Genomic DNA, 26,250 nt, shown 5'->3' with positions numbered 1-26,250 from the left:
CTCCTGGGATTTAACAGACTGAATAGGTCAGGTATGCGACCCAAAGACTGTTTTATTTGCACCTCTAATCTGCCTAGAACTTTGCTGCTTTCTTAGACAGATGTGGTTCAGTTCAGCATAAGGATAACTTTGGATGAACTGATCCCTGGTCTCACTTGTGCAAGTAAAAGGAGAAATAAAGCTTAAAGATTTCAACAATTGCAGAAGTCCTATCTGAGCAAAACACCTAGTGAAGCACCAGGCAGAGCAAGCGCACATTTTACAGTGGAAAGAGGAAGGCCAGCAACTCCATGTTAGTGGGTGAAACATAGCATTATACTTATCCCTGTCTCCTGCCTGCTCACAGGGAGATAAGATCTACACCCCCATCAACAGTGCCAGCCAACTGCCCTAAATCTGGCTGGACCATCATTAGTAACATGCTTCCTGAAGACAGGGCTTTGGATGCTCATCCTGTGTTATTTGGCTTTTGTTAGGATAAACAAAATGCAGAGCAGCCTTTATTTTATGTCACAATTGTTGCTCTGTCTCCAGTTCCCAGATGATAATGCTATCCTGCCAGTTGTTCATCCCCTGCAACTCCTTGTCTCCATGGACTAAGCAGCAGCTGTATTCTCATGGGCAATTCAGAAGCAGGCAGAGGGAATCACAGTTTCCGTAGCATTGATTTCTGCCCTAGCTTGGGTAGTTAGAAGCAGAAAGTACGCTTAACTGTTTTTGTGGTTTTCGAAATGACTTCATGCATTTTAAAAACCACATCGATCTAGCCAGCCAGTCTTGCACCTAAAGATTGACTATTTGTCAGGCCCTTAATTGACTGTCAAATAAATGGATGAGAGTACTGTGGTTTTTGCTTATTTTTTCCTGGTATTTGGTACAATAATGGGAGCTCAGTGGAAGCATATTCACTGGTGCAAAAAATTTCCTTCCAGTGGATACAGATGCCTCATCAGCTTTAGCTAGCAACTCATCCACCCCCAAGTTGAATGTAAATCACAATAATAACATGTTCTTGCTGCCGCTGTTCAGACAACAGCTGCTGGTGTGGAGGACACACAGACAACACTCGCAGAGGTCCTGCCTAGGAAGAGCACTTGAAAAGCATAGTCAGGCAGTCTGATTATTAGCCTTTTAATATCTGAACTGCTCTCATATTACTGAGGCTTGCATATATCAGCAGGGAACAAACACAATGGCTTTATTAAGTGTTAGGTTGTTCTAGCTTTGTAGTGTTACCTTCAACTTTTTAACAATTCCTGGGGAATTTCTTTCTCTTCATTACCAGGAAGCAGAAGGCTTCATGCAAACCTGGTTTGCAACCACGTTTTTCACTTTTATTTCTTGGCTGTATTCCACTATATTAGAAAGAGACTGGCAACAGCTGAAAGGCACTGAAGGGGTACTAGAGGAAAAGGAGGCTGTCACTGGGAGATTAAGGGGTGGAAAATGAAGTGAGCGAGGGCCAAAGAGGATATGGCCTTTCTCATTGGGCTGGCTGACTTTGTAACCAGGTTGCCGTGAGATTTTCATCTCTAGAAATGAGAAATGCTTACCTGCTTCAAACAAAACAAAACCAACCCAACACCACACACAAAAAAAATAAACTGGGAATGGTGTGTTTGGTTAAATCTACCTTGGAGCAGGGAACACACACACACATTGCTTTTTAAATCAGTGATGCAATGAAGAGGGCTGGGGGAGAAGAGGTACTTTCCACCTTAGCTCCATCAGCTAACTTTATAACTGGAATTTGAGAATGTGACCAGAGCATAGGACTGAGTTCTAATGCCATATTAGCAACTTAACGCTACCTGGTTTTATGTGAGTATCTTGACCTTTATTTTCAATTTAAACCAATGGAACAGTAATATTAATTGCCTCTTTCAGCTCACTGATTGATTTATTAGTGTCCATAAAGCATTTTCAACATTGAAGTATTGCCATCAGATTTTAATCTAGTCCATTAAATTAAAGGGTTTTAGATCTTAAATCTACACTAGGGTCCTCCTGCCAACTGCTGTGGTTTTACAAGCATTGGGCTTTTTTGTTTTTTGAAAATCCTCACAAAGATTTATCACATGAACAAAACAAACAAGGTGAAAACATGGATGCTTTCTTTTATATTTTAGCTGTAGTATGTTAGGTATTTGTAACAACAATAAAGATTTTCCTTTCAGCTGATTGTGTTGCTTTATTGGAGGGGTAGAGAATGCAAAAATACAGAACTGAATATACCTGGCATCACATGACATTTTCTTACATCAGCCTAGTGGACAGCCCCCTGACCCCAAAATACCTGTAAAAAATTAATTTGTGAGAAAACTGTCAACAGGCAAACATAGTTTTTCCATGCCAGCAACAATAACTGTAGTCTTTTTATACTGCAGTGACAACTTGTTTGCTGTTTAATTCTGGGCAAATTGATGCCCCACCAAGATATCTGTGTGTACTTTCAAGTGCAGAAAGGAGCAGACATGGGTTTACTGCAGTAGAACAAGGTGGCATGTGTTGTTGTCTGTCTTCTAAATTGGTAAATCCATGATGCAGATGTATGTCAAAACACAGCTGGATATCATCCACCTGATTTACACTGGAAGTTGCACTGCATGTATTGCGAAGTCACAAGCTTTTGGGAATTTGGACCAGATGGACACATCTTCTGAAACAAAATGTTTATGGTGTGTGCTACTTGTCTCTTGGTTTTGAATACACTGAGGTTCACATTTTGAAAGCTTTCATATGATGAAAAGCATTTTTTAACAGCTTAAAAGGAAAATTTTGAGTATTGTTACTTTTGTGACAGGATCCAGACAGGTGGCAGTTGCCTATACTGCAAATTTCTACTTGCCCCAGAGCACAATGTGTTCTTGCCAGGCAGCTTTATGGAAGCAGTGGCACAGAGGTGTCTACAGTAATACAAAAATGTTTTCTGGCAGCCTTGTTAGGACTTGAATTATTCTACCTCCAAACAGTAGGTTAATTCTAACCCTTTTCTTACTGAAAATTCTCTTGTAACTTGTCAGTTGTTTGTGAAAGATCCTTCTGCTGTGCAGGATCCTGCCAGAGAAGGAGTAGGAGAAGGCAGCTCAGCTAGTTCCACTATCCAAAAAGTGAAGACTGTAAATTTTGCAATGTCTATATATAGTCCATGTGGAATTTTTGTAGATGCTAAGGATCAGCACTTGAGGCCCAGCTGCTCACTGTTTGGGCTGTTTGGTGCTAATCTATACATGGTGGAAAGCCCATTTCTGGGCTAGCATTCAGCACCTCCCCCCAGTACCTTGATTCCCCATCCTAAATAGATCATATCTCACACATGTAAGCAATTGCTTTCTGAAATCTACAAATTGTCGACCCTTGCTGATTTATGTTGCGGAGTCCACAGCCTGCTTAGAATCTTAGTTTATATTGTGGTCTGCTCAGGCTGGTCAGCATGAGCCCTTACTTCATCTTCAAGGAGGATGTGTGTACTTTGAGGAATGCTCTGTTGTGTCTTTTGGAAATTATATGACCGAAAGAAGTCCTATACTGGCAGTCTGTTGTATTTAGGCTTGTTTGAAATTAAAATGTTTATATATATATATAAAAATAAAATTTTATTTTGTTTGTTTGTTTTGTTTTTGGTTTTGGTTTTTTTGTGGTGTCTTCTTCACATGACAAAATGAGCTGCCAGAGCTCACCTGCACGGGGAAGTCTCACTGGTTCTTTTGGTATAATTACACTAGGGCAGTTATATAGGTGACTTGTAGTAGGCATATCAGAGTAAGAGAGAAAGGCTTTTGTTTTTTTCCCAGTTTGGCTTATATGACTTCTAAGTGATCGGAATTAAACCTGAACAAGGTGTTTCTAGGCCGCTGTGGGGAATTACACTGATCTAAATTGGTCTTTATTTCTGGTGTTCTAGATCATCAGTTTTTGTTTCACACTCAGTATTATACAGTCTGATAACTGGGTATTACTGGGCAAAACTGTGCTGTACCAGCAGAGCATGTGGGGAGGCAGGGATGTACAGTTTTCAGCTGGAATTCTAGTTCTCTCATCTGCAAAAGGAGATGTTCCTCAATGCTCCTGTTTTACTAGGATTTGCACTTGCAACTTATTCTCTTTCTGCCTTTTTTTTTGCCATAGAAATCGTGGATGGCAATGTTAAAATGACTCTTGGAATGATCTGGACCATTATCCTTCGTTTTGCCATTCAGGATATCTCAGTTGAAGGTAAATCTCAGTTCTTTTCAGCCACTGTTCAAAAATGAACAACTGGGTCACTAAATAGCACTGCCTCTTAAAGGCCCAGATTGTGCTCTTGAGTCACTGGAAGATCCAAGGGAGCTTCCCCATCTGCCCTGTCATCTCACTGACATTTCTGTACAGGTACAAGAGTGCTGAGAAGAGTTTTTCACATCCTCTTCTCATAGCAGATTTTAAGAGCATCTCAAAAGGATGTTGGAATCTATTGCATTTCTTGCAGGCTGATTCAGGGACTAGCACTGAAAATGGATTTATCTCTTAAAGTCCTACAAAACTCTCTAATCCTGAAAAGCTATCTTCTTATTATTGAACCTTATTAAAAAATAATAGTAGCAAAACTATCCCAGTAGACTCTTCAAGACAAGGAATTTTCTGACAAGTGAAATTAAATAAAGCTCAATTCAGTGCAGTCTCTACCGAAGAGAAACTGATCATGTTTTTCTAGCATTTGCCCCAGAGACTCCTGCTTTCTAAGAAAATAAGTTGATTGGTGTGCTTTCTTTCTCTAGAGACATCTGCTAAAGAAGGACTTTTGTTATGGTGTCAGAGGAAGACAGCCCCATACAAAAATGTAAACATCCAGAACTTCCATATCAGGTGAGTTACAAGTCAGCACTTAGCCTTACAATCTGTGTTATTTTCACATGTCTCTTGGTATATTCAACAATGCTCATGACAGACCTACCAAGACAATGCAGATGCATGTTGCACAGTAACAGCATAGTCCAGACAGGCACCTAGAGGCAGAGGTTATTAGAGGATCCAAGTACCTATATCCCAATTCCTTATTCTGGTTACAATTGTTGCTTTCATAAAGTTCTTCAGAACGTTAAGTTATATGTACCATGGGCTAAGCAAGACAGCTTTTCCTCTGTGAAAACTCAGAACACTTTAGAGGCCATGAAATAAGGGCTGCACCAGAAACTTTGTAGTATGGCAGAGCTGGAAAGGAATGAGAGGTTTTGTTGCTCTGCTCTTAACATTTCCAAATTGGCAGATGTTACAGTGAAAATTCTGCATGATAGTGCTTTTTCCAGCACATCTTGGAGAGCTGTATGAACCACATGAATCTAAAGCACTTCTTTAGAGCTTAAGTGCCATCCACGCTAGCCAGTACTGTAGTGGAGCTACATCATCGGCCTTTTCCCTAAGGAATACACTTGTTCCTCCTTTAGGGCTTTTATCTACACCTTTATCAAGCCTGAGCTCTATACCTGTCCTTGCAGGACATGCACGGAGTTCAGCACGAAGAACTGGCAAAAAGGAGGTGGCAATGCAAAGGGCAAGTCCTAATCACAGTGAATTTTTGTAGGATTTGAAAGGCATCTTTATTGCAGTCTCATGCAGGTACAAGACATGCCTCCTTCCCAGCACTTAGAGAAGCACTGTTAGCTAGAAACTGAACCAGAATTAGTCATCCTGCTGTCTTGGTGCCTTCCCTCGTGCTCATGCCTGTCACAGTATCTCTCTCTGGCTGAGCATTGTTCATTGTGCTCTCTTCTGTCTCTCTTGTAGTTGGAAGGATGGCCTTGGTTTCTGCGCTTTAATTCATAGACACCGTCCAGAGCTCATCGACTACGGGAAACTACGAAAGGTACAACTCAACTTCTTTGTCAGACCAGACGCTTGGCTTCTTGGAAGTAAAGAGGGAGAAGAATTAGCTTGATAAACATAATTGAAGAACTTCAGCACAAGCTGGTAGTTGCAGGATTAGGGGGAAGGAAGGAGGGATGAATCAGTACATTCAGACTTCTTAGTGAAGCATGAACTTAATGAGTTCCTGCTTTCAGACTGCTTTATATGAGACCCACGTGTCCTAATCCCAGCTGATGAGCAAAAGCTGGCAAATTCACTAACACCAAATGTGAGACTAGTTCTGTGCTAATGTCACAGTCTAGTGAGTCAAATCAGACTTAATATTTCTGTGGAGAGCTGGATGGAAACCAGTTACCTGATGTTCAAATGAAAAGCTCATTGTGGGGGTGTATGTGCCCTCGTTGGACACTTGACACATGCTTCCAGTTCAGCACTGAGCTACCTGCAGTACCAGGCTTCTCCAAGTGTATAGGTGTCAGGTGCCAGAAAAGCATTTGATGTAGCACTCAATTTTACTTTAAAAATTGCCACTGGTAGCATGACATCTAGCTGCTCCAAAGTTTGCTTCCTGTGTGTCTTGGAGGCAAGGCTGATGATGAGAATAAGTTTTCAGTCATTTGTGCTGCCAGCAGCATCTTGACGTAACAGGGCGATGGAAGACCAAACTGGGTTCTCATCCTACTGGCGTTCCTGCAGTCTGCTGAGATCCAGTCTCACTGTGTCTGGGCACATGTGGAGTGAAATGTCACCAAGAGCATAATTCATGTGTCATTACTGGGGCTAATACATAAAACATTTGCCCATCTGATCTCATAGGCTGAGTGTTATGAAGTGCATACGTGCTTGATGTTAGCTGGGGAAATAAACATAGGAGCCTGTCACTAATAGACCTGGGCTCTTGGATCACTGTGCAAACAGACGATATGTAAATGAGTTAATCATATTAGCTGCATCCTTGAGGCAATGAATTGTACAATGCCTGATCTGCTTTAAGTAACCTTTTAGATCTTTACTGTCTTGCAGAGCAGTCAGTTATATTATCTGATCAGTCTTCGTGTCTGGAGTCAGCACATGATGAATAAACAGTGAGGAGAGACTGTACCTGTTTACATAAACAGCAGCAATAAAAAAGGAGTTATTAGAGCTACATTTTCAGAGCCTGATCTTGAGAAAATAAAAGCAGCTAAGCAATGAGAGTCTGACAAACCCAGCTGGGTAAATGCTACAGCAGTCTTTGTTATCAACAAAGCCCTAAGCCAAACTCGAGTGAAACAAGAGTGAGGAAAAGAAAGTTATTTGGTCATATTGCCTGCAGGCTTTTTAAGGTGAAAGAGAGAGTGATTGTAGTAGCCAAAATCAATGTAGATGGGAAGGGATTTGTCCTCTGTAGAGTAAAGTTAAAAGGAACCAGCATCTTTTGTTCTCCACTTGTCTTTGATCCCATCCTTCATCAAGTTCCCTCTGCCCTCCTGCAGTCTTCTGACTCTTTCTGTATAATTTTTATTGTTCCTCTGCCTCAGTTACTCTAAAGGTATGAGATAAAATGCATGTTTGAGAACTCTACCACAGCTGAAATCTTGAGCAAATAGCTGGAAGAACTTAGCTCAGAACCTAGCCTTTAGCTCCGGCAGTTGATACGTGCTGAAGGGAAGTTGCCTTTTGCCTAGATCTTTGACGTTCCTAAACACAGTGTTTGCCTGGAGTGTCTCTGTCACTCATTGATTCCTTTATTTCTTCTTTCCTCCTCCCTTTGGCTCAATTCAACAAATTCCTGCCCTTCTCCTCGAAGCTTACTTCCCCTCTCCCCCTTCCTTCAAAACCAAGCAAACAAACAAACAAAACAACCTCAACATTTTGAATCATCCCTGGCCCTGCAGAGGACTTATCTTGCAGAGAAAGACATGAGAAAGGCTGCTTAGAAGCAGTGGATAGTAGATTAGAGGTCCACCTGCAGGTCTCTTCCAACTCTAGGGAGTGATTAATGGCATCTCAGTTGCACCTTTGATGTTGTGTGTGTTTCTGTGTACACACACAAATGTGTAAGATAAAGAAGTGAACATCAGTCCAAGCTGCCAAGAAGTCTGCATCATACCTCCCATTTGGGCAAAGTTATTGTGCAATTTAAGTGTTTTCTGCTCCTTTGCAGGGGCTGTGTCTATGCTACAGAGGCTGTATTGGCAGCGTTTGCTAGCACAGGGTAGCCAATGTAGCTGCATGTCTTCCCAAAACTTTGCAACTTCTTTTGTCAGCACAGTCCAGCTGTTTTAGTGGAGCAAGCACAATTCTTTTCTGCCTACATGCACTGCTTAGCTGAAGTTGCTTGCATAGTCCAGTCCCCAAAATAAAAGGTGCAAGTCCACCCAGGTTGAGCTATCATTCAGCTTACTGTAGATAAGATCTTGAGATTCAGCTCCTGGTCTGCATCTGAAGCATGTGCAGAAGATGGGATTTCTTTTCCTCCTTTTACCCCTGACGGTAGCTCAACTGCGAGACACATCTTTTTTATCAAGCACAATGGTTGACTAATGTCTCAAACACTCCCTCATATACCGCAGTCCATATAGAAATGTAGTCTGTGTACTGCTGTGTTAGATGCATTTATTACAGATGTTCCTGAAAATGTGAGTTGTACCAATTGAATTTCTTTCCTAGTTTCTTCAGCTCTGGCAGGTATAGTAAGTGCTTGCTCTCTCTTGATTTTCCTCCTCCTCCATCTTCTTTCCTGATTGCTAGTTAATATAAGTTTTTTATGTCATGCTGCAATAATTGCCATGGCAACCTTGTGTGCTGCAAGGACTTGGAAATAGCTGGAGAAGCAGAGAAAACTCCCCATGTGAGTTAGGGTTGTGGTGAAAGAGGAGGAGCCATGGTAGTCTTTAGTCAGCAAAAGCAGAAAATGTGCCTGGTGGGCATCTGTTTAGGGCAGGTTTGCTATCTGCCACTGTTAAAACAACATAGTTACTCCATGGTAAAGGTATAGCTTACCTTGTGCTTGGCCCAGCTAGAGCCTGGGGAGTTGCGGCTCCTGTTCATGTATATGCTGTTCTATTATGTGTTCACATAAGCAGAGTGGGAACTGAGGCACCTTTGCAGAACCTCATCTGGGTCAGTGCTCCTCTGGGGTGTGTGTTTCAGCTGTGGAACAAATCAGGGGACAGGTGAATTGGCTTTTGTTTGCTGCCTTTGGGTCTCTAAAGTGTGCCTGTAGCTGTGGTGCTGCACTGTGAGGCTTGGGGCTGCCAGGCCAGTCTTCATTATTTTATCCCTTTGCATGGGAGTCAGCTGAAATGGGATTTGAAATAATAATTAGCTTGTGTATGATGGGATAGAACTGAAAGTGGTAGAGTTTGGAGGAATTTCATAGGGCTCGAGACCCTGTTGTAGTCTTGGACGAGCCCCCAGGGAAACCGTATCTCTTGCATAAAGAAGCAACACCTTTGTAATGAACAGCTCCACTATCCATGAGGGGTGAAGCTTTTCCCACAGGGAACAGGGTCTTGCTCAGGTTTAGCTACCTGCTTATCTCAGACCTCTAGTCTTGGATTTAGGTACCTTGCTTTCAGTAGCACTGTCTTTAGCTTCATTCCCCAAGAGGTTATGTGATCACACATCTTTCTTACATGTGAAGTCTGATAGCTTCATCTAGATGAGTTTCCAGTTTCCCACATGTTAAGACTTCCAGCCCTTCCTTTGGGAGTGCCCAACTCCAGTAAGTTTTCCCATCAGGAAACCTCTCCCAACTTCCAGCTTAAAATTTCTTTTTAACCTTTGGCAACATTGCTGCTGGTGTTGTTAATTGCAAACTGATAGGAAAGCTATCTGCAGTGATTTTTGCCTCCTCCCTTTCCTCCAGGAGAGGCTGACCGACCTTCAGGCAGCTCATTCAGATGGCTCTGTGCTGAGGAAGGGTCTGTGTTCACACACTAAACACTCTGTCAGGGCATTAGCAACGCCAAGGTGGTCATGGTCAACATAGGCTAAAAAAATGGTGGAGACATTTCTACAGAAGTAGAATATGGCTTATGGACTAAGGGAAGACTGGCAGGCGAGCTGCCACTTGGCATTTCTGGATGCTCCTGTGCTTGAGTGAAAGAAAGACTGTTACTCGTCTTTCCTAAATGAAGCTAAGGCTCTGTCTACACATAGTGAACAAGGTATGTAATATACTAGCTAGTCTCACCTCAAATAAGTCTTTTGGTTACACTTTGGGTTTATAGAGATTTCTCCACAGCAGGAACAGGAGACAAGTAGGCTGAGATTGAAATGGTACCAGCGTCTAATTCCATGGCACAGAGTGGTTCCTTGTGGCTGCAGGATAATAAAAATCCCCTGCCTGCACCACTGCTAAGCTCTGAAGAGGTGGATATAATATATCTGATGTAGTCACCAATGAAAGTGTATTATATAAGGATAAAGTTCTATTTGGTACCGAGATGGTGACCTGTTACTACATGTGACAGCTGCTGGTTTTATTGCAGCATGCCTGTGCAACATTTCCTCACTTAATATTGACTTGTCACAGTGGACTAAATGTGCATCAGTGGTCGTGTCTGTTTTGGTGGCCTCTGTGTGATTTACTTTGGTAGGTGAAACGTTGCTGTCTACTGGAGACATTCACCCAAAGGAATATGATGCTGATATACTGCAGGAAACTGTTTTTCAGAATAGCTCACTTTCCTGGTTTCATGAAGGCTGTAGGGCTGAGGGCTATATAATGATCAGTGCCATAAAGGAACTTTTCTGCATTCCCATACCTTGCCTGCCCAGCCTGCCTAGCTTCGTCTTCCATGCTGGATGGGTTTGAAGGAAATTGCCTGTTGATTAGAGTTCAGGCACAGATTAATCTTCCAAGTTGATGTAATAAGCAAAGGCACATGATCTCAAACAGAAGAGAACTAGAGACATGGATGCCACTCTGCAAAGAAGTTGAAATAATTATATGCTTTATTTCCTAATTTTTAAGGTGCGTCTCAAGTGTGAGTGGCACAAATGACAATATAGAGAGTACCACCCCATCCTTCCTCTTTCCTGAAAGACGCTTAGCAAACATGGTGACTAAACACTAACAGTTTATGCACCACCTTTCCTCCCGCAGAAGCCACTTGTCTCGATGTTAGAAACCGATAGTCCAAAGTCATTTGTCATCCATGAAGTGACTGATCCTTCAGAATAACAAATTATCATAGATATACAGGAATATATAAATCAGGCTTATATGAGGGTCTCATACATGTTGATAGATGTCCTGTTGCCGATCATTACGTTTGAATGCTGGAAACAGTTTGCAGAGGTCTTTCATTTCCAGTGACATCTGTGTTTCATATTCTCTTGTGTGGCTCTTTAAAATCTAGTTACCTTTGTGATATGACTCATGATGTGATAAGTCACATTTAACTTTGTTTAGGATTTGATTACTGTGTATTGATGTCTGTATCTGAAGTGCATCCTGCCACAGCAGAAGGTTTATATAATATATAGATGAATAGAAATGACAAGTCCTGTGCAGCGCATAGAAGGAAAAGCTATACTCAGACAAAATGGGTACTTTTATATGTATTTATTTTGTAGAGATTTCTTAAAACATTTCTCTTCCTCCCACTCAACTGGTGTTCAACAAACTGTACGCTAGTTGAGGACAGCAGCCATTGCAGATGTTGTTACTATTTTAGTATTGCTCAGATGTTCTAACAGATACACTGTTCTGCAGTTCTTTCAAAGGGAAGTTGCAAACTTAATATAAGCATGAGATATAAATGTGAAATATGGCCCTTTACTACCAGTATGATGTGAAGCTAATTTTACTTTAAGCTAGGTTCAAGACAAAATATGTTATTCTTTCTTGTTGCAAGTGCATAGATTATGTGTTAATTATCATGAGTCTCCAGGCTCCGTTTTCAAAAGGAAGCTAATTATTTCATCTTGCTACATGAGGATTCACACATAAATTTTGTTTGGACAGCACAGTTACCTGAAGGAAACCAAGCACAATAGCTCTGTTTTGAGAGAAATGCTGTGGACCTTGTTACAAGTTGATGCTGATACTCTGACTCTGTTTCTTTCCCAGGATGATCCTCTCACAAATCTAAACACAGCTTTTGATGTGGCTGAGAAATATCTGGATATTCCCAAGATGCTGGATGCAGAAGGTAAAGTAGAACCCAGTGGCTTTTAACTTGCTTTTTCTCAAGAAATTTCCTACTTCTAGGTGGACTGGTATTTTACAAGAATTCAGCAACCTCTGAATGTTCCCTCCTTCACTGTGTTTTAAATGTATAGGGGAAAAGTTAAATTGGAATAATGAATCGTATGTTCTGCTTCCCTCTTCTTCATGTGCCCCCTCAGTCTTCCAAGTCTGGTGTGGAGATCTTAACCTGGGGTTGACACACCAGGCAGAGATGAGTAGTGCCTGGCTATGTCCACTCCTGACTGAAGTGTTCCCTTTCAAGAACCAGGCCTAATACTGAGTTAACATATGGTGTAGGACTGCGTTCCTTTTGCTCCAGAATTTTTCTTTTCTGGGCTCTTTCTGACATTGTGATCCTCCTTTTGGGGGCATGATATTGTTGTTAGACACTGCTGCTTCTCAGCTACTCAAAAGTGTTGGGCATGGAGATCTCTCACTGACTGAGTCTGGAGACCAAGGCAGAGATCCATGTTCAGAGGTGCTTTTGCTCCTGACTGTGACTGCTTCCCTGAGGCCACTGGGCCAGCAAGGATTACTTTTCAGAGCCTTGTCAGGACCAGCTTGGCAGTAGACTTTGAAAACTGTAACCCTGGAGTATGAACAACAACCTGAAATTGTTCACTGATTGTTGGCTGTTCACCTGAAGACAGCTCGTTTCGGTGGTAAAAGCTTCATTTCAGGCTTGGTTTGGACAAGAGAAGCAGCTAAAGGCTTTTGTTAAATAAGAGAGTGTGAGGAACAAAGGGGAAAGGTGGAGATAGGACAGCTGAACCCAGAGAACCTGTATTTGGGTAATGAGGATGCTCATATTCTTAGGTAGTATTTCCCATGCCCAGGGATGAGTTTTGCTTTCTCTGCATTCATCATGCTGAGGTCACAAAAAATCATGAGGTTTCTGGAGCAGATTCAAGTGCTTTCTGCCGTTCTGTAGGAAATAAAGCCTCCTCTGGAGTAACTGGATCTAGCGTCAGATCTCAGCAAAGCTAGCAGTGATGAAGAGGGGCCTTTGAAGGAGCTTCCATTACTCTTCCGTGATCATTCTCCTCCCTCATGGAGTGAAGCTAATGTGCATTCCTCCACACCATTAATTGTGATCTCTGGAGGTGTTGAGTTTACTCTGAAACTAGTGAAAGGGACTTTAATTCAAGCTATCATTGTGTTGAAATGGAGGACAGGGGCATGGAAAGGAAGGGAGAAAGCATATTTCCTGAAGAACTGCATGGAGGAATTGCAGTATAATACGTCTGTAGAAGCCATGTCAACCTGCTGCCAGTTTGGATTGATTCAACCCACAATTCACAGTAGTGTTCTCAGGACAGGGAAATGCTGTGACACATGCCATGTTGATATATGACTGCATTAGCCTGACCAGACCCTGGAAGCAATTTTATCATGAGGGAGGGGAACCAGTAGGGTGACCCTGGCCTCTAAGAGAAACACATCATCTGGGGAACGCTGGGAAGCCCTGTGGAGTTACTGTGACAAGCATATACCCCAGCAGGCCTCCTGGACAGTTGTGGTTCTCCCTCTCCTTTGCTTTCCTCCCATCAGTTGATTATGCTCTTAACGTGAGGTTTTTTTTGACAGACATTGTTGGAACTGCCCGTCCTGACGAGAAAGCCATCATGACCTATGTTTCTAGCTTCTACCACGCCTTCTCAGGAGCCCAGAAGGTATCACAGGATCCCAAGTTCCCTCCACAGAGCACACCTGGTGCCGTTGCTAATGTCCAAACATTTTTTTTTCTTTCTCTCTCTCCTCTCTAGCTACGGGCATCTTTATTATTACGTTCTTGGTAGAGTTGGCTGTTGGTTCAAAGTGGTGCCCCAGACTTAATACGTGTGGCAAGGGAGCCAGGAGTCCCATTTACCTATAGTCAGTTGTACTTCCAGTGGCACTTGGCATATGCCAGCACCTTGGCATACACATAAATCCAAGGGAGTGAGGAGCTCTGCCTTCTCCATTTGTCTTCCAAACTGCTGCCCTGACAGCTGAGGGCTTGCGCCCCCTGTTCCTGGCGAAGGCTGAACTATGATGCTTGGTCTCAGAGCCGGGGAGACTGCCGCATAGATGCTCTGCTCGGCAGGACACTGCAGCCTGCCCACACTCAAAACGATGCTGACATCTGGTCACTTTTTTTTTCTTTTTCAAAGATGGAGGAACAGAGCTAACTTAGTGGTTTTATGAAGGGTTCAATGAATACCCAAAGCTTTATTTTTACCTTACAAATGCTGCAGGTTCCTACACCATTGCTTCAAGATCCGAGCCTGCTGCTTTCTCAAGTTGTGCCACAAATTCAATCCCAGTTCACCTGGGGCTTACAAACCATGTCTAATGAACACATCCATGGTGATTTTTCAAACAGGGCATTGCTTATCATGACTGAGGTGCCTGTTTGTGTTCATTTGCTTCTTTTTTTTTTTTTTCCCCCCTCTTTTCTCACCCACCATGCTGGAAATTGGGCAGTTGAGTCCTTGCTGTGTCTGGCTTAGCCATTTTCCTGTTGGTAATGGAGTCACTTAAGGAAAATATTTTGTGGGTGAAACCTTGTAAATATGTCTCACCAAAACCAAGCAGCCACAGGAACAGGCAGTGCATGTTGCAGCAGAGCAGATACTCTGTAGGAAGTGCACTGCATAGGAAGGCTCTGATCTCTAGCTCCTCAGTATATGGAAGAGCCTTGAGCACAGGCATTCAGACCTCCAAACAGACTATTAGCGTCCTTGGGCCAGGCCCCTGGACTGCAGCTGTGAAGATGCAGAGCCCAGATCCTCAGCTCGAGATCCCCCTGGGTTGAGGGGGTGGGAGGGAGGGGTGCCTCTTTGAGCCACAAGCCAACACTGCTAGCTACCTTCTGATCTGAATTCCCAGCTCTCCGCATGGAAATCTGTTTGGCCTGTCCTGCAATGCATGATGGGAAGTTTCTCCCCTCTCTCACGCCACCCATGACTGTTTTGTTTTATTCTATGTGCTGCTTCTTACTTTATCCTTTCAACCTCTTTTCCTTCTCTGCACAGATATTTTAGGCACGCTAAGGCCGGATGCGAAGGCCATAATGACCTATGTCTCATGTTACTACCACGCCTTCTCAGGGGCGCAGAAGGTGAGACTTTACCACTAACAACCCACTCCCTGCTCCCTGCCCTGCCCACCGCTCCTCTCCACTGAGGAACGTGCCAGACCCCCATCCACGCCAGGCCGTTTGCAGGGAAGCCCAATGCATCCAGCAGTGTGCTTGGATGTGCCATCTGTAGTCTTGCTGGAGAAGCGATGTCCATGTCCTTTCAGACAGACTTGACCTGCTCCTTCCCTTCAGTTTCACACCTCAGTGGTGGAGAAAGCATTTGGTAAAGCTGGCATCTAAAGATGAATGAATAGATGCTCTGACAGAGTCAGTGTCCTTTCAGTGACTAGTGGGCATCATCCTGGCCAGGCAATGTGCCTCCAGAAGTACCACAATCAAATCAGCCTCCTCCAGGAAATCACAGCCTGTCCCTCTTGACCTGCCATCCTGCCTTCCACACTCAGCCCCAGCTAGGTCAGTGGTCTTTCTCTAGGCTGAATCATCTGTGAGCTGGTTATGTAGCCCTTTTGTGCTCCAGCCACAAAGTCCATTCCTACCAGGCCTTGAGATTTCCCAGACTCACACACTTCTTCATTCTTTGCTTCTCTCTGGTCATTCTCTGTTTCCCAAACCACCTCTATGTTTTATTTATCTTTCTTCTGCTTTGCCCATTTCCATAATTTCAGTCCTTCTTCCTCTGCTTCTTCTTAACTCCAAAGTCTCTTTGCCTGGTATCTGGGCGTTTGTCCTCAGAGGAACTAGAGAGTCACGGTTTGCCTTTGGGCAAACTTCTTCCAAAACGACAATTTCCCTGCAATCCTGTGAACAGAAGGAAAAGGTCCGTCCTTTCCTCCCATGCTATAGCCTTACTGGTCTGCGAGATCACTGCTAATTTCAGATTGTAGGCTTTGGGACAATAAAATCTGAAGTTCAAGACTGCATTTTTCATGTTACAAAGAGATGTAAAATCTCTCCATTTCCCCTAGCCACAACTGCTTACTCTCAGTAGGCCTTATCTATTTGAGGTGCAGTCCATGTGTTACCCAGCCTGAGGGCTGACTTGACTCCAGAAGAGTCCATCTCTTTTGTGCAAAGCAGTGCTGGTGGTTGCAGTGTTGAGGCAGCTACCATGCTGATGCTGGCTTTCAGAGGGCACACACAGGCAGTAGGTTCCAGGGAGCAACTCTTTAGTTCAAACTTTTTGTTCTCTGCCTTGTTTCATATAAATTACATGATACTTGTGTTGTTTCCAAGTAAATGGGAATACGTCCTACGGCAGTGTGGTAGACTTGCCCCTTTGGCATAATTTGTGTAGTCATTACTTTTTCACTAGCATCCTGCTTTGTGACTAGTTCAAAACCCTTAAAACTAGACTGGAAGCTCTGGCCAGCTGATACTTGCCCAGGAAGATGGTAGTCTCAGAACTTGTGCCAGCCTGGTGATAAGGCCTGCTATTTGCCAGGTGCTCCAAGCGACTGCTCCATGCTGTCTGCTTAACCCAAAGAACTTCAGATTGAGAAAACAACAAACCACAATATGAAGAGGGTTGTGGCCTGCTGCAGGAGCAGCCGTGCCCCTTGCCAATCCCTTCCTCTTTCCTCTGCACCCATTCCACAATTTGGAAACCTGCTCAGCAGTTTGCTCTCATCAGCAATTCAGGTGGCTGCTAGATCTCCAGGGATAACCGAGAAAAACCTTTTACTGCCTCAGGACCTGAACCATGTAGCTAGGGCAAGAACTAGAGATGGAGCTTCTTAGTTATTAGAGCTTCAATCCCATGTAGTCCAACTGGCTTACAGGGAAGATTAAAGAGATAATAATTTATTTTTCAGCTGTCCTGATGGCCCAGCAACTCAACTGTGCTCTGGCAGGAGGGGCACAGCTCCTTTTTGGAGCTGCTCTAGCTGCATGTTAGCCAGCTGCTGAGTGACAGATTTAAATCCCCAGGCAAATGCAAAGTGAATACTGAGTGCAAGCCCCAGACCAGATTGTAATGTGTTGCCACCTCGTGCACGGTTAGGTGACTTACTGTGATATCACTCCATTTTTCGTTCAGATTTTTCATTACTGCCACCAGTCCTGAAGGGGAAGTCCCATGAGCCGCTTTCTGCTTCTTTCACTCTCTTATACTGAGCCTTTGAAGGTACAGGGTCCCCTGCCTGACGTGTGTGTAGATGGCTGCTTTTTCTTTATGCCGTTTTATATATCTATATTTGTAGGTTTACTTGCTTTGGTTGGTTTGCTTGTTTTCTAACCGCTTCTGACTTTCACACTAAATGCATGCAGCTACTGGTTGGCTTAATATTTTGTAAACTTGATTTCTGGGGTGAAAATTTCTAACTCATGTTTTACCGTTTTATTAAGAGATTGTGTTTGGCATACAGTATTCTGGAGTGGTCCTCTGAGGCCAGAGGAGAGCAACAGGCATTTTCCCTACATGACACACCGTGAGAATACCTTCCTTTGTTATTGTCCTTGGCGTGAGACCTGGATTTATGAGCTAGAGAGACAGCTAACTCCACATCCATCCTAAGCAGCCCAAGTCAGGGTTAAGAAGTGCAGAAAAGACAAAAAACATAGAAATTACTGCTACCTCGGCTATTCAGATTTCCATTTTGAGTCCATCCAACAGCACATGTATACCACACAGCAGTGTGGCATTGAGCAGTATGCCCTGGGCTTGCCCTTGCCACGGTCTCTGAGTACAAGCAGTGTGAAGTGTCAGCATGATGCTGCCCTGAAGCTGGTCAGCTCACACAGGCTCTCTGAGAACAGAGGTACACAGCTTACAGACCCCAGGGTGGTACATCCTCTCGGTGCTGCTCCATGCCTTGTGGGCATCCTGGCTTGCCTGGAGCCAGCCTGAGCACCCTAATTGCATCATTGCCTTTAGCAGTGCGGGGAAACTGAAATGGTGTTTTCCACTTCAGTCCACTAATGAAGGTGTTGGGGGACCTGCCTTGGTTTCATGTAAACATCTTAGCATGCCACTCCTCTTTTACCTGAAGGTGTTTCACTGAGGTCGCTCTCACCACAGATCAGCTCATTAGCAGCAGTGTGGGAAGTATTTGTGGAGATTACTTGAAAGCACTGGGATCCTTTAGTCCTACCTTGCCCAGAGCAAGTCAGTGTAATGAGTTGCTCATGACATCAGGGGTGACAGTGGCCACAGAGCCGTTCCTGCAGCAGCAGCGGCAGCTCGCTGTTGCATAGAGCAGTCTGGAGCAGGGAGGAACCATTGGGAAGCAAGTACTGGTAGGGAAGAGGAAGCCTCTACACTTCAGCTGTTAGAATAATACAAATAATGTCGTAATTGCTGACATTCAGAGGGCCTTTGTGTTTGGACAGATGCTCAACACGTATATACACACATATTTAAAAACTTGGGCAGCTGGAGGAAATCTATCGTCAGATACATGTAAATATGCCTCTGCATAATGGGGTCCCTCCTGCACAGCTGGTTGCTGGTGCAGTGAGCTCCTGGGGTGTAAAAAGAAGAAAGAGTGTGCAGGGAGCTCCTCCTGGGGTCATCAAGATAAACATTTGGCACCACCAGTTCCCTGCAGTCATTTACGCACATCATGTAGGGCTTTGGCAATGTCTTTTTGACATACTGTTTGGTCCCATGTATATAAAGTTTTCTCTGGATATCAAAAAGCACTCCATGAAAGTCCAAACTCCAATTTAAAACAGATCAAAGTACAAGCTTTCTTAACTGTAACCATCGTTTGCACTTTTTACAGATTTTTTTTTTTAAGGGAAATTGCTCTCCTGTACAAGTCCTTCTGATGTGTATTTTAAATTAGTTAATATCTGTGTATCTGCAAGCTGGCCCAATTTAATGAAGGCACAGATGACTGAATATATGTTTTTTACAGCTTCTTACAAATTAATAATATTGCCAGATCCTCTGGGACTTTAGCAATCCATACATCACTGGTTAGCCTATGACTTTACTGCTATTATTGCTGCCCAGCATCAGCTGCAGATATTAGGGGATTTTTCTCAAATGGCCTTGGAGATTGAATAAACAGATAATAAAAGGCCTTTTAAAAATAGAGGTTGAAACTTGCCAGCTATAAGCTCAGCAAAACTTCTTTTGGGATCAGTCTCACTCATAGTTTTAAGGCAGGACACAACATTTTCAATTGGTAGTGCTGGCATGTACTCTCTCCTCTCCATCTGCACTTGCCTCTGTGAGGAAGAGTACTGATCCACAGGGGTCTGTGGGCAGCTCCAGCACCTTCCCCAGGCACCAGGGCAATAGCTGCACTGGGGTGAGAGGGTGTGAAGCAATCCCTTAACACCCAGCACAGGGACACATCTTCCAAGGCTTCGTGGCAAGACACCTACCACAATGATGTCAAAGGGAGCTGATAGCTGCAGATACCTGTTGTGCAAGGATCAGCCTACTGTGCGTTCCCTGTGCCAAACACATGCGTGGCACTTCAGGGCAGACTGACTGCTCCTGAGTTCATAGCTGGGATTTTTCTGATCCTTGTTTTATTCCTGATTCATGTTTTACCATGTTAAGCTCCCTGCAGAGAACAAGGTTTTGGACCCACAATGGAAAAACAAGCAAACTAAATAGTAACAACAGGCTCTCTTTTTTTTTGTGAGATTTGTTTTGGGAGAGTAAGCATAAAGATTATCCAGAAAGGGAAAAAAAAATCCTCAGCTGCATCATGAGACCCTGAATACATGGTAGGTGTCACGCAGCAAAGTGCGGGAGGAGGTGGCCCTGTAATGAGTGCCAGAAATATAGGGAAAGCTGGAAGACAGCTCTGCAGGGCAGGATTTAAGGTTAAGAGGAGTATTTACCACTTTATCTTCCAAACAAAATTAGGAATTTTCCAAAGTCCGGTCTATGGATTAACTCTGTGTAGATAGTTCTTTCCTGGGGTGAAAGCCAGCAGAGAATTTCATCAGCTTGACACCACTCAGTTACTGGTGTTGCAGCTCTGAATGCTGGTGAGCAGAGTGGAGGTGGTGGCAGTACCCCATCTTTCTAAGGAGACAGCCAGGCTCCCTCTGGAAGGAAGGAAACAACTGGCCCCTCTTGTAGGAGCAGCTTCAGAAAAGGCACTGAAATGTGTTTGTCTCATAACACATACAGTGGGAAAAATAAATTATTATAGAAGGTCAGGTAGAAAGCAAAAAGGTCACGGCAGACATTTCAAAGTGCAGACAGGTTGCTAGAGCCAAGGGTAGGAGACTTTACCCACAGGTGCATAGCAGGACGATAAGCTGCAAGCTTTGGTTTTTGTTTTTTGGGGTTTTTTTTCACACTTTTCCCTTCTTCTGTTTTTCTTCTCTTCACCAGGCGGAGACAGCAGCGAATCGTATCTGCAAGGTGCTGGCAGTCAACCAAGAAAACGAACAGCTCATGGAAGACTATGAAAAACTGGCCAGTGATGTAGGTGTCTGTGGTGCTGTTGGTTTCTGTGTGGTGAATGTGGAAAGGAATTGCATTTAATACTGATAACTAATCTTGGGGAATGCTATTGGCCCATGTCGCCTTGGAAAATTCTATTTTTTCATCTTCTAGCTTGAGAAAAATTAAAGATCAAACTTACCTTAAAGCCAAAAGCAATCTACTTTAAAACAGAAACCTTCTATAGCACAGCTTTGAGTTTCTCAGTTTATTAAGAGCAGTGACAGAAATGCTAAAATTAAAGGAAAAATCAAGCTGGTTTAACTTTCCTTCATCAGAACTGTACAACTTCATAACAACTTTCATACAAATTGTATGCCGATATACTGCAGAAATCAGGAATTGGATCAGAAAGAATGGAAATTAGAGATGATTGAGGAAAGAAATATGCATTTGCTGATAACTGGAAAGAATCCGTGTAAGATACAAGCTGGAGGCTGCTTTGGTTAACTGAGAAGGGTGACAGACTGGCAGCTGTGAGACTACGGAAGTGACCAAATGTGGACTGGAGTGTGTTTATGGAAGACAAATAAGGAGGGGAAACAGAAGGGCAAAATGTAGCCCTTGAGCCTGGTTTCAGCCTGGTCTGAAGAGTAGACGACACTACTCCACTTACACTCTAGAGTGCCCATTGCATTAGTGTTTTGCCAGATCCCCAGATAGGTTTGCTGAAGAGGGATATTCGAAGATCAACACTGACTTCAAGGAAGCTAGAGTGGAAGAAGCATAGCTGGAGGCCAGAAGTTAATTTCTCCTGTTAGACCCTTCTGGAGATAATATGATTTACAGCATCCTTTGTTTATACAACAATCCAGCAAAACTCTAAGGCTTTAGTGTAATCTGAGGACATAGTTTGGTCCTTAAGCATGTTGGATTGGCAGTGCTGCAACAGGCAGCTCTATTTAGTGTGGCAGGGACTAGGCTGGTCAGTAAAAAAAGTACTTCCATAAAAACTAGCAAACTTGCATTTACAAGCCCTGCTGGTGGCAGAATCTTTCTGACAACAAACATAAAAGTAAATGGTCTCTAATGAGATCAGAGCAACACTAGTAGTTTTAACATGTTTTTCAGTTCAGGCCTTCTTGTCATTGCTCTTTGCAGTTGCTGGAGTGGATCCGTCGCACCATCCCCTGGCTGGAGAACCGGGCCCCCGAGAACACCATGCAAGCCATGCAGCAGAAACTGGAGGACTTCCGGGACTACCGCCGCCTGCACAAGCCCCCCAAGGTCCAAGAGAAGTGCCAACTCGAGATCAATTTCAACACCTTGCAGACCAAGCTGCGGCTCAGCAACAGGCCCGCCTTCATGCCTTCAGAAGGGAAAATGGTCTCGGTGAGTGGGGGTAACTGCTCATATATACCCCAACCATGCCTAAAAAATGGGACTCCTTTTCTTCCCATGGGCTGCAGAGCATGCCTCACATTCAGGGTGAGCTACTCTGTAGTGGAAACCCTACAGAATATAGTTCAGTGAGGCCATAATGAGAGGGTCAAATGATCATTGCTTCCTTTTATCTGAAGCAGACTGAGGCTATTCTCAAGTTGCATACCTTTATGAGGAAATGTCTGGGCGCCTCTCGTTTTTTCTAATTGAAAGATGGTTGGGTTTTGTTGAAGTTTAATGTAGGGAAATGTTTCAAGGGGAAATGTCATGCGGACAGGTATATCCTGAGACTGGTAGTCCTGCTTAAGTCTGGCACCTCATCTTCCTGATCTGTCTGCCCAACCCTGTGAGACTGAAAGCCTACATGCACTCCCTCCAACCCATTGGAGCCATGTAACTCATGGAGACTGATGCTGTCATACATCTTCTCACCCATCTTCTAACCTGCCTTTTCTTCTCATGTTTCTGTCTCTAGGATATAAACAATGCCTGGGGTGGCCTAGAGCAGGCTGAGAAGGGCTATGAGGAGTGGTTGTTGAATGAGATCCGGAGGCTAGAGAGGCTGGATCACCTGGCAGAGAAGTTCCGGCAGAAGGCATCCATTCATGAGTCCTGGACAGATGGTAATGCAAACCTATGTGCTTCCTATTGCCTGAAATAGTGCTGTCCTTTATGTAGGGAGGATGAGATGGATCATCCATAGGTCCTTCCATGAGAATGTCCTCTCGAGAATGCTAGGTTCGTTTCTTATTTTATTAGAAAATAACACATGAAAATCAGCTTGATCTCTGTTCTGCTACATCATGTGGCCACATTGGCATTCATTCTCTAATTGTTATGTAGTGAGAACTTTGGACAGAAAAGAGTTACAGAGCAGAGGAAAAGTTATTGTACAGTAAATGAATGCTTCATCTGGCATTTACAGGACCAGCGTAGCCCAGTTTGCACATACTGAGACGGGTCCAGTATAAACTGTGACAGCACTGGCTTGAGCTGCACTACGTGCCCTTCTCTGTTGTTAATAGCAAACTCGTATTCTGTCATTTGAAAGTGAGGATTGTGCATCTCTAGGCCAGCACATATGAGGGCAAGCTTTGGGGAGGGTATCTGGAGCAGGGCAGATGCCCTTTTGAGAGCCTCTGGGGCTGCCTCGGTGTTGGGGAGCTGGCTTTGGGGGCATTGCATCCTGCCTTTCATTCTCCTGTCCTTTGGCTCCCTCCCCAGGTAAGGAAGCAATGCTGCAGCAGAAGGATTACGAAACTGCCACCCTCTCGGAGATAAAGGCCCTGCTGAAGAAACACGAGGCCTTTGAGAGCGACCTGGCTGCACACCAGGACCGTGTGGAACAGATTGCTGCTATTGCACAAGAGCTGAAGTATGGCATTCCAGTATAAGTCCCATCCTTGGGGCTAGAGAGTCATAATCAGCTTTGCCCTCTGCTCTCTGGACAGCCATAAATCAATCCCCACACAAAAATGTTGGGAAGTCCCAGTGTTTCCAAACAGTATCTAGGATACTACTCTGCAGTATCCGGATGCAGCAGAGGAGTAGGCCAGAAAGCTGATGAGTCGTGGGTTCTGATGAGGGGGCGGCAGAATTATATTCCCAAGCCAAGTTTCCATCCTCTTCCAGCTCGTTATGCTGCTGTGAACCCCTTCCTACAGAGTCTGACCTGCCGCTGGCGCCTGCTAGGTTTCAGAGTTGTCATACTGTCATACTTTTCCAGGAACAGAAGGAAACAGCATAAGATAGCAGGCTCTCAGTTTGCTTTATTTTGTCAAAAAAAGTCCTCCTTATTCTGGCAAGAAAAAAATCTGCTGGTTCTTGCACCCATCGTGGCCTCTGCTGCCACCCTGGGCCCTTTGCCCCAGGGGTACTGTGCCTTGAGCACTCTGGTCTGCACTTGCTCCAGGCCATCCTGACAGTAGTTCTACTCCCTCCCTGCTTTCCCCTTGGGAACCTTCACATCCACTCCTTTTGCTGGAGAGACAAGTGACACAGGTTACCAGGGGGCTCCTCAGAGTATGAGGTTGATTGCTAGGGCTAGCAGGCAGATAAAGAGCTGGCCTCTGCAGCACAGGGAGAGAGATTTTGAAACCCTGTATGTTTCTTGGCAAAACCGGTCTGAAAAACTTGTCTTTGACATAGGCCTATCTCAAGTTAGTGTCTGGTTTAAGATCAGGACCTTTGGGCAGAAGGACTGTTTTTCTCTAAAAAATCAGGATTATCAGATCAAGATCATGCTTTCCTTTAACAACACATATTTACAGAATTGTTCCCTTGTCCATCGGAGGATTGACCCTGGAACAGGAGGAGGGTTCAAGGCAATCCTCCATGTCAGTAAGATTAAAACCAAGGCTGGCTAGTCGGCAAGCATTAGCTGACCTGCCACTTCCAAAGCACATTCTACATGCCCACCAAAACAGCTGCAGCTCTAAGAGCAACAGGGAAGGCTGAGCCCTAAGCTGGGGGACAGGTGATTTCTTCCAAAGTGTGAGAACAGCAGGCTCTGCCATCCTTCTAAAAGCCATTGTCCATCTCAGCAAAGAGGCCATGCCCTGAAAAAACATGGCTGAGCTATTTTCTCCCGCAGAGATATGCTGCCAGGGAGCTAGAGAGGGTCTGGAGGAAGCCACTGCCAGGCATATTTGGAGACATGGCACGTTCCACTCCTCCACCATAGTTACAAGCCAGGCTTTCAGAAGCAGTTCTTTCATCTGCAGCACTGGCTCTGCAGCAAAGCAGATCAAGGAGCTGATCTGGATTAAAACCCCAGCAAAGAAAAAGTTATTTTTAGCCCAAATCAGTTTCTTGACTAGTTTACCACAAGATTCCACCAACAGTTGTGCCCACATACCTCAGAGGGGCAATAAAATGGTGGGAAGAAACAAAGGCTAGAAGTCAAAAGAAAACAGTTGAAACCTGCATTACTCCTTAAATAAATGCTCATCAGATGGCCCAAGGTCACTCAGTAGCCCAGTGCGTAATTCTGCTTTCTGTTTTGAGGCTAACACTTCCCAGCTTGTCTGGTCTCCCTCTGCCTGCAGGTTCCTCTCTCTTTGACCATGTGCAGACCCAAGACCACAAGCTTCAGCTTAGCCCTGTGGTCTCCTTTCCCCAGCCATATTCTTACTAGCCCATCTTCCAGGACTGCTAGCTTATAGACATCTCAGCAGAGCACTCCTTGTCAGGCATATAGAAGAGAAACCTACACTGTGATTCTGGGATTGTCCTAAATAAATAATGGATTGTGTTATTTAGCTATTGCTTGCTGCCTGTACTGTGCAACTCTTAGAACGATCTTAAGCAGTTTATTTGTGTTCATATTAAAATCTTTGCTGCCCATTCTGATGTACAAGTTGCAGGTAGCTAACCTCCATTGTGTTCTTAAGCAGAATACAGGGGCATTTTGCTCTGCTCACAATCTGCTCATTCCCAGTTTGAGCAAAAGTCTGTACTCCCTTCCCCCAATGCCAAGCCATTCTCATCAGGCTGCCAGCACCAGTGTTTGTTGAGGCCTGGGGTGGTGGTTATTATTCTTCCTGTTCTGTGCTGTTTGATGTACCATAACATGCAGTGTCTCCAAAGCTAGATAATGCTGCCTTCCTGGCTCGCTTTACTTGCAGAGACCATGAGCTCTTTGTCTGAATCTGTCCTCAAGGCTGATAAAGGTTTTGAATGGATTTCTCTTTCTTCTCCGAAAGCTCTTTATTTGACTACTTCTTCTCTTTTTTTTCTTTTTTTTTCCCCTCCCCTTACAGTGAGCTGGACTATTACGACTCTCCCAGTGTCAATGCCAGGTGCCAGAAGATCTGTGATCAGTGGGATAATCTGGGTGCCCTAACCCAGAAACGTAGAGAAGCCTTGGAGGTGAGACATTACAAATTGGACATTTGGGATTACATGGGCAGGTCATTTGTGGGAAGCAAGCTGCAGTGGGCATGAGCAAACAATTGCAGCTCTTTTGTGTGCTCCTTGAATGTCCTGGACTGTAAATGAGGGTTACATTTCAGTGTATTTAGCCTGCTTTTCCCCTTCCAGCCCAATTATGGTGCCATTCGTTTGCTTGGGCTATTGATTTATTTCTACTTTTCTTCGTTTTGTAATCTCATTCTGCTTGAAAAAAATGTCCTCCTTGTATTTCAAAGGACCTCAGATTTTTCTCTCAGAGGAAAAAAATCCATCCTGTGTGCAATCTCTTAACAGCAGAGAGACTTTTACTGTAGTGCTATCCTGGGAACACCAAGGAGGTCTGAAAGGAAGGAGTAGCTCAGATAGCCCACATACCTATGTGATTATTTTTCTCTAACCATCTTTCCTGATTTTCTTTATTTTTTGGTG

At 44.0% G+C, this 26,250-nt stretch overlaps 1 protein-coding gene across 2 annotated transcripts in view; it reads left to right on the top strand.

Annotated features, from left to right (window-relative positions):
- The window catches only part of ACTN1 (actinin alpha 1), a 47,516-nt gene that overhangs the window by 8,908 nt on the left and 12,358 nt on the right, over positions 1 to 26,250 (top strand). For both annotated transcript variants that reach the window (XM_080345435.1, XM_080345434.1), the window contains exons 3-12: positions 4,129 to 4,215; positions 4,758 to 4,845; positions 5,764 to 5,842; positions 11,909 to 11,990; positions 13,616 to 13,701; positions 20,416 to 20,508; positions 21,628 to 21,858; positions 22,385 to 22,532; positions 23,134 to 23,284; positions 25,671 to 25,779. In XM_080345435.1, coding sequence (XP_080201561.1) covers positions 4,129 to 4,215; positions 4,758 to 4,845; positions 5,764 to 5,842; positions 11,909 to 11,990; positions 13,616 to 13,701; positions 20,416 to 20,508; positions 21,628 to 21,858; positions 22,385 to 22,532; positions 23,134 to 23,284; positions 25,671 to 25,779 — 1,154 coding nt within the window. The remainder of the gene's footprint in view (positions 1 to 4,128; positions 4,216 to 4,757; positions 4,846 to 5,763; positions 5,843 to 11,908; positions 11,991 to 13,615; positions 13,702 to 20,415; positions 20,509 to 21,627; positions 21,859 to 22,384; positions 22,533 to 23,133; positions 23,285 to 25,670; positions 25,780 to 26,250) is intronic.

The sequence above is a fragment of the Nesoenas mayeri genome (assembly GCF_963082525.1).
Source record: "Nesoenas mayeri genome assembly, chromosome: 5".
NCBI classification, from domain to species: domain Eukaryota; kingdom Metazoa; phylum Chordata; class Aves; order Columbiformes; family Columbidae; genus Nesoenas; species Nesoenas mayeri.
The sequence above is the reverse complement of the archived record's forward strand: the minus strand, read 5'-3'. Positions and strand labels throughout refer to the sequence as shown.